This window comes from Anopheles bellator, chromosome 2 (genome assembly GCF_943735745.2).
Source record: "Anopheles bellator chromosome 2, idAnoBellAS_SP24_06.2, whole genome shotgun sequence".
NCBI classification, from domain to species: domain Eukaryota; kingdom Metazoa; phylum Arthropoda; class Insecta; order Diptera; family Culicidae; genus Anopheles; species Anopheles bellator.
The window spans coordinates 2,625,624-2,633,188 of record NC_071286.1 but is presented as its reverse complement, the minus strand read 5'-3'; the positions used below and the strand labels follow the sequence as shown (position 1 = coordinate 2,633,188).

Below are 7,565 nucleotides of genomic sequence, written 5' to 3'. Positions count from 1 at the left end.
CCTCAAGTTGAACTCCCGGTTTTCATGCTACGGGAAACGCATGATCAAATATTTTTATATATAATTAATATAGTGGACATATCACCCACTTTTAGGGCAAATGCGGCCTCTTCAAACGGTTTCTGCATCATACCGCGCTTAAACTTGCCCAAATCCTCGCCCCGCTTCGCTGAGCTACAATCCGAGAATCGTTGAGCAAGTTCCTGCAGAGTGGCTTCGTTGGACTGGATCTTTTTGCGATAGCACTCTAGGATTTCGATCGCCTCGTCCTTGCTACGGGTAATGTCCTCTTCTCGCCACGAGCTAGGCCGCCTCGATTGCTTGTGCTTCACTAGCAGATGCGCGCACTGAACTTCCGAAGGTTCCTATGGTATATACAAAAAATGATCTTTCATTGTAAGGTTGGCGAAAGGCAATGAAGCCATTCGATTACATTGGAGTTCGCCGGTTCAGCCGGCGACGTGGGATTCGACCATTGCGATTCTTTGGTGTAGATGTTCAGATAGTAGGTCATTCCTGAAACATTGTGCCAAACCAGAATGAGAAAATTTGCAACACTTTAGCGCTTTGCTAACCTTTGCTTACCTGTGGACCGGCTAGTGCGTTTTTCCCAACCTTCTGGAACGGTTTCCTAACATCCATTCTGTTATTCTCAGTAATTATTGCGTATGGATTACAGCACAGGAATATCAATACGCGAAAAAAGCTAAAATTTACGATTTTTCTACAGGCTGAGCTATGTAAAAGCAATTTTCGTAGACGGCAAGGCGCGCAGTTGCAACAACAATTGTTTATTTTTTTTGACACTTGCCAATCGTTTTTCTGTGACAGTAAGACGATTAAAATCGGAGAATTAGTATGAAAATCGGAGAATTAGTATCGTTATCGTTATCGTTAGGCTTAAATCTACCTGGTCTCTATCAATCTTGGTCCACGGGTAGGATTCGTTGAGTTTCGATGAGGTCAGATTCGTTAAGCTCCTTTCGCGGCTCCTAATGTCAGACTGGCGAGCTCAAAATAATCTCTGTTTTGATTTGCTCCATTTTGCGGTAGTTCTGTGTTTTTCTGAGATATTTAGATTGTTTTCAAAGGCCGCAAGCAAAGGCACCAGGATGGGAGACCGCAATCATGATCCGGGTATTATGGACAAATCGTTGCGATCGGTGTTTGTGGGCAACATTCCCTACGATGCCACGGAGGAAGCGCTGAAGGAGATATTCTGCGAGGTTGGCTTGGTACTTTCGATGAAGTAAGTATTTCCACTGATATACGAATAGAAAACAGAGTTGCGACTGTTCCATGTTCTTGCAGACTCGTGTACGACCGAGAATCGGGTAAACCGAAGGGATACGGCTTTTGCGAGTACAAAGATAAGGAAACGGCACTGAGTGCGATGCGCAACTTGAACGGTTACGTCTTTGGCGGTCGCCCGTTAAGAGTCGATAATGCTTGCACCGAAAAGTCGCGTATGGAGATGGCAGCCCTTTTACATGGCCCACGGGCGGAGAGTCCGTACGGTGACCACTGTCCACCGCAACACGCTCCGGAGATTATAACGAAGCACGTGAGCAGCCTACCTCCGGAGCGACTGCACGAGATGATGCTTCAAATGAAGCAACTCATCCAAACCAGCCCTTTCGATGCACGCCACATGCTAATGCAGAATCCACAGCTGGCGTACGCCTTACTGCAGATCCAGGTCTTAACTAAAGCCATCGATCCTGTAGCGGCGTACTCCCTACTCGCCAAAGCGCAATCGTCCACTTCCGCGAACAATTTTGGCGAACCATTCCACCCGGGGCAGCCGACCATGCCAAACAGCAACTCCCAGTACATGCCACCATTCGGGGCCAATGGAAACCCTGAGTTTCGACCAAACGTTGATCCGCGTTTGGGGCGCCAGCAAGCCGCGGCTAATGCGAATGATTACGACCCCCGTACGCGCTTTGCGAGTGGGACAATGGGTGGACAGTCCGCCCAGCGGCCACAGCCGATGCCGCAAAACGCCCCATTTCCTACTGATCCACGCCAACGCCCAGTTGATCCTCGCATGGGCAAGGATCCTCGTTTGGCTGCTGCACCCGGGGGACACTTTGGAGCAAATGTCACTGCAGCACAGGCTGCCGGTGCAGTAATGGGAAGGGTCGGACAGCCACCGAGCGCTGCGTCTCTGTCGGCCGCGTCGTCCGGATTAAATCTGGATCCCTTGCCTAGCGATGCAACGGACCAGGAGAAGGCCGCTCTCATCATGCAGGTATTGCAGCTTTCGGACGAACAGATCAATCTGTTGCCGCCGGAGCAACGTAACAGTATCCTGGTTCTGAAGGAACAGATTGTTCGCAGTACGCAAATCAGATGAAATGTTGGTGCACTGTTTGATGTAAAACGGTGTCTTCTATTGTTGTCGTCAACAATTTGAGCTAAATAATAAATATTAGAAGACACAATACATGTGTTGTTTTCTTCATTGCATTCTGTTCGTTTCCGCATTTTTACTAGACATCATTCTCTTTCAAAACACTAAAAACCTGAAAAGCAAAAATTTGAAGAACGCAATTCTTTAGCAGAAGAAGTACTTAAAATGTTTTTATGCGAAAAGTTAACTTCCATAATATTGGTATCGTTCGATGCCAAGTAATAAATGCACTTGTTTTTAATTTCTTATATTTCGCCCCTCCATTAGTTCGGCCGTGTGGCCTAATGGAGAAGGCGTCGGACTTCGGATCCGAAGATTGCAGGTTCGAGTCCTGTCACGGTCGCGTGCTACCTGGAGCTTTTTTGCAAAATTATAAAGCTTGCTTAATAAAGAACATTTTCTAGAATAAATAAGTTTTCGTGAAATTATTTAGCTTCAACTGTATTATTTAAAGATCGAATACGAATATTTGAAGTTTTGAACAATATTTCACAATGCCAAGGAAAATTGATAGATCACCATGGCAACTATGGCAATTGTTTACTAGTGCAAATCGCTAAAAACGTGTTACGCTCTCGTCTGTGTGCTTTTTAAGCATTTTGTAAAGATTATTTTTTATTTTTTCGTCCTTATATAGCATTCAAAAATGGGTACTATGGCGAAAGCGACCACCATCAAGGAGGCTCTGAAAAGAATGGAGGATCGCACGAAAACCAACTCGTGCGATGAGAAAGAAATCGACCTCTGCTTTCAGTGGCCACCGATTGAAAAGATGGACACTAGTTTCTCCACACTCATCGCATGCCAGTGAGCCTGAAAAGTTACCATTTCTTAATTACAAACTCAACGGTTGAAATCCATTCGTATACGCAGGAAGCTATCACTCTCAACGAACATGATCGATAAGATCTACGGTTTGAGCGGAATGAAAAATCTGCGCATCCTCTCACTTGGCCGGAACTACATTAAAGCCATATCGGGCCTGGAAGGCGTAAGCGACACGCTGGAAGAACTCTGGATCAGCTACAATCTGGTTGAGAAGTTGAAAGGCATTAGTGTGCTGAAACGGTTAAAGGTGCTGTACATGAGCAACAATCAAGTCAAGGATTGGATTGAATTTAATCGTTTGGCCGATTTACCGATGCTGGAAGACTTGCTGTTCGCGGGCAACCCTCTCGTGGAGTCAATGGAGGAAAGCATCTGGCGGGCGGAGGCCAGCAAGCGGTTGTTGTCGCTGAAGAAGCTCGACGGCGAAACGGTTATAAGAGAGGAAGCGGAAAACGCAAACCAACAGGGGGGCGGTGTATCGGAGAAGTAGTTTTGCGGTTCGTAAGAACTTGAAATGAAGATTAGTAGAAATTGTACAATAAATCCATTTTGTACTTGGCGAAGTATTGCAGTGTTTATTTCCATATTCCTGGCTAACTATCACCGCTTCCATTCTCCTTCGCAAGTCCTTCCTCACCATAGTTTTCCGTTTTCATGTCATTCAATCCAAGTTCTTCGTTTTGTTCAAACGACCGATGATAGCGAATTATCCTGAGTGCTTCGTCCGGAGTACCATCGTCGTTAAGCGACTGCACATAGCTGTTTCCCGTGGGATCATCCAATACGATCGTCAGCTTCTTTTCACCGGCAATGGCAGCATCCAGCTGGCCGAAAAACCTATCCATACGTTCCCTAGTTTCGGCATCGTTCGAGTCCATGAACATGCCTGTGCTCTCCACCAGTTGCTCCCGCATTGCCACCAGCAACCCTTCGACCGTGGTAAACCGTCCTCCGAGAGCACCAGCCCCCACTTCGCATTCCAATTCGCGAATTTGCAGCTCGCAGGATTCAGACTTTAGAACATCTCGGGCAAAATCGATTCTTCCTCGAACGGTTACCTCTATCTTGACGCCTCGCTCTTCGATGCCACCACCCGGTTTCACCTCGTTCGTGCGTAAGCCACAGTTCTCGCAGACAGTGGCCATGATTACAACCTCCTTGAAGTGTGGTATAGTCGTCAACTTCATATTGGTGTCGCACCCTGCGGAGCACTCGGGACAGTGAGTTTGAAACTGCAATACCTCACCGTGCAGTTCCTCCAGCGGCCAAGCACCGTCCACAATGGGTTTCAACAGTTTATCAACTTCCTCCGGTACTGGCTCGAGTTTTGCATCTGGCGTTTTATCGTCCACCTCGTCGTGCGAAAAAATACCCAATAGATGGTTTTCCTCCTTCGTCCGCTGAAAATGCGTGATAGTTGTGGCCGGATCGGCTTGCGGTGCCTTTGGATTTTCCACATAACTGTTACCCGAAATGTCAGATATCGTGAGAGTGAATGGTTTCCGTAGATCCTTGAGTGATTGCAGGTTTGCGATGAACTCGTCGATCTGTCCTGCCGCTTCCGGGTGCTGTATCCGGCGCACCGGTTGATCCTGTTCCAAACCGCGGACCACTCGATCGATAATGCCCTCGACGGTCGTCACCTCACCTTTCTGCGATTGGGCCGGGATTTCGAAATCCAGCTGCTCTATCCGTACGGAGGAAAAGTCGGACTTTATCACGCGCCGGTTGAGGTCGCGTGCCGTTTCGATTTGTGTGCAAATTTTGATTCCCTTCGGCGCGATTTCACCGCCCGGCTGTATTTCGTTGTTCTCGTAGCCGCAGTGCTCGCAAGAGAAAGACATGATGACGACCTCTTTGTAGAACGGGATTTGCGTCAACAGCAACCTGGTGATGCCCTAGATCGCAAAACCATGCAGAAAACAGATAAAAACATTAAACGATGATACGGAATAACCAAACTTTTCGGCCCTGAGACTACCGCTCGGAACGTACATTCTCTTGACAGTTCATGCACATTGACTCGATTTCCGTGGCGCCCAGTTCCGGTTCCTCGTCGACATTCAATTTCGGGAAAACTGCACTCTGTTCCGCTATGGTTTCCATTTTCAAACGGGATTCGAAAATTTGCGCAGATATTAAAGAAACACTTTCTGGAATGATTGTGCCGAGAGCACACGAGATTTGGTATGTCAGTCATTTGACAGCTGCATTGTCGGCTGCAGCACCAAGGTTTGTAGATGTCGGTGAGACGAAATGCAACGAATGAAGATTCAAAGAATTCTTTCTGCTTTGCTTGTTGCGCAAAAATTAAACAAAACAAAACGATTCAAAGAGCGGCGGTTTCTTTTCTTTAAAATGGCATCAAATTGTTTGCATTTAATTCACATAAATATCCACAGGAAACATTTCAACTTTGGTACAGGGACTCGTTCCTTTCACTTTTCCTTTGGTTCCGACGAGCCGATTATAAAATAACGTTTGAAAACCTATCGAAAGTTGAAAAAAGCCACCCGCTTGATGTTTGCTGTATTATAGTTTTGCTAGCATTTGTTAGTAACTAATGGTAGATCAGTAGAGCAAAACAGCGGACAAAAAATAGCCCCAGCCATTGCGACTGGTTCATCACTGCCTGTTTCGATGGCACAAGGCACCAACCAAGTAATGATAATCTCTTCAGTCGGAGGTGACAGTTAACCGAACTTCACCAAACGCAGCGCTCCGTCACTACCGCCAACATATACTTGATTTTTCTCAGCACCAACGGCCACGGCGTTGATGCAAACTCCAGCATCGAGGACTAGTTCCCCTGATAATTGCGGTTCTTTTGCATCCAGTCCGGTCCATTGCTTCAACGCACCACCATAGCCTGCCGTGTACAGATACTCCTCGGCCGCAGCCATCGTGTTAATGATCATGCTATGGGCATCCTGTTGTAGAAATGACCAATACACATTACCTTCATCTTAACACTGCGTTTAGAAACCGGCACTTACCACTTTGGTCCATATCACAGGGTACCGATCTGCTTTGCTATTCTTTACCAGCGTAACGCCGCGTCCATCACGCGTCAGAATGGCCGCACAGCTGTATACACCGTCTTCGGTACAGCTGCCGCATAGCTTCACCGGACATTTGCCGGGAATGGAAGCCTTCGTCATGAACCTGCCGGACGCGGAACCTTCAATGATTTCCGTCACGGTAAGATCATTGTCCCGAATCGAATAGAGAATATTGTTCTGTACCGCCATCGAGCGCACCTGCTCGACCACGTTGAACTTGTACTTGATTCGCTGATCGATCCACTGTGTGATGATGCCTTTATCGTCGCCACTGTACAAATTATCCTTCCGATCGACGAACAAACACTCGATCTCATCGTTGCATTTCAATAGCTCCTTGAACTCATTGCTAGCTAACGGATCGCTGAGACACTTTATCGTCCCATCGCAACTGCTCGTATAGATCCGGCCACTGGAGTCTACTACCATAGCGTAGATGTGTGCTTCATGCGGCACCAGCTCTTTCACTAGCTTCAAATCTTTACTCCACACCTGCGAGAGGAATCAAAAACGATATTTCATTAGTTGCACGAGGTGTAAAAATGTGAAGGAAACGTGTTTAAAGAGGGGCCCGTTTAATTTGTTGCATCCAATTGTAATGTCTCAAAACCAAAACAACAATACGGGGAAGGTGCGAATTTCACGTACCATTTGATGAGAAAAAAAAACAGTGCAATGATAAGCACTATCAGCAGAAATTGTTTATCATGCCAATGCCACGAAACTTGTCGAGATTATCTTTACAAACATCTCTAATCAACGTTTAACCTTTTGCTCATATTCGGACAATGCAAATAAGAGACGCAAAAAGAAGTAAACTATATTTAGATCGCCATCTTCATTGCCGAGGTTGTTTTTTTGTCGGCTCTGTCTTCGAACGTCAGCTTTTATACCAAAACCAATCACCGGTGTTGGCAGAAACCAACCAATTAAATTTACCTTTACTTTCCCATCGGCACCAGCGCTAAAAACGAGATCTTTGGCAAAAAGAATGGCCGTTACATCGCCGCTATGTTTGTCGTCCGACGAGATTTGCTCCACGGTGCCGAGCATTTTCGGAAGTACCACTTGTTCCCCCAACCCAGATCGCAACAAGCTTTAAACCGGCGGACACGGGAACCTACTGTGCGAGCACGAAACTAAAGCCTTAACAATGAGAAGCACAGGCCGGAAAAGCCCTGAAAAATGTACTTTGCCAAAAACTGAACAACACACGATCACGATTTGGTGACCGACCGTTTCGAGGAACACTCTGCTTC

General features: G+C 46.6%; 5 protein-coding genes and 1 non-coding gene across 6 annotated transcripts; 3 read left to right on the top strand and 3 right to left on the bottom strand.

Annotated features, from left to right (window-relative positions):
• Positions 1–44: 44 nt before the first annotated feature.
• Positions 45–1,043, bottom strand: LOC131211807 (putative peptidyl-prolyl cis-trans isomerase dodo). The gene is made up of 4 exons (XM_058205429.1): positions 1,005–1,043; positions 586–631; positions 434–516; positions 45–365 (listed from the first exon to the last, which is right to left on the bottom strand). Exons 1-4 carry the CDS (start codon positions 1,041–1,043, stop codon positions 45–47), a joined length of 489 nt encoding a protein of 162 aa, XP_058061412.1.
• Positions 1,044–1,053: 10 nt separating this feature from the next.
• LOC131209635 (cleavage stimulation factor subunit 2 tau variant-like) lies at positions 1,054–2,432 on the top strand. The gene is made up of 2 exons (XM_058202744.1): positions 1,054–1,249; positions 1,312–2,432. Exons 1-2 carry the CDS (start codon positions 1,113–1,115, stop codon positions 2,357–2,359), a joined length of 1,185 nt encoding a protein of 394 aa, XP_058058727.1. The 5' UTR covers positions 1,054–1,112; the 3' UTR covers positions 2,360–2,432.
• A 254-nt stretch (positions 2,433–2,686) lies between these two features.
• Trnar-ucg (transfer RNA arginine (anticodon UCG)) lies at positions 2,687–2,759 on the top strand. The gene has a single exon. It is a non-coding gene; the product is annotated as a tRNA-Arg (tRNA).
• A 312-nt stretch (positions 2,760–3,071) lies between these two features.
• LOC131210127 (dynein axonemal light chain 1-like) lies at positions 3,072–3,734 on the top strand. Its single transcript, XM_058203329.1, has 2 exons — positions 3,072–3,223; positions 3,290–3,734. The coding sequence occupies exons 1-2, from the start codon at positions 3,072–3,074 to the stop codon at positions 3,732–3,734; spliced, it is 597 nt and encodes a 198-aa protein (XP_058059312.1).
• A 103-nt stretch (positions 3,735–3,837) lies between these two features.
• LOC131210012 (zinc finger protein ZPR1) lies at positions 3,838–5,402 on the bottom strand. Its single transcript, XM_058203192.1, has 2 exons — positions 5,240–5,402; positions 3,838–5,142 (listed from the first exon to the last, which is right to left on the bottom strand). Exons 1-2 carry the CDS (start codon positions 5,348–5,350, stop codon positions 3,838–3,840), a joined length of 1,416 nt encoding a protein of 471 aa, XP_058059175.1. The 5' UTR covers positions 5,351–5,402.
• A 191-nt stretch (positions 5,403–5,593) lies between these two features.
• On the bottom strand, positions 5,594–7,550 carry LOC131209699 (uncharacterized). The gene is made up of 3 exons (XM_058202821.1): positions 7,246–7,550; positions 6,241–6,798; positions 5,594–6,174 (listed from the first exon to the last, which is right to left on the bottom strand). Exons 1-3 carry the CDS (start codon positions 7,357–7,359, stop codon positions 5,938–5,940), a joined length of 909 nt encoding a protein of 302 aa, XP_058058804.1. The 5' UTR covers positions 7,360–7,550; the 3' UTR covers positions 5,594–5,937.
• Between the last annotated feature and the right edge of the window lie 15 nt (positions 7,551–7,565).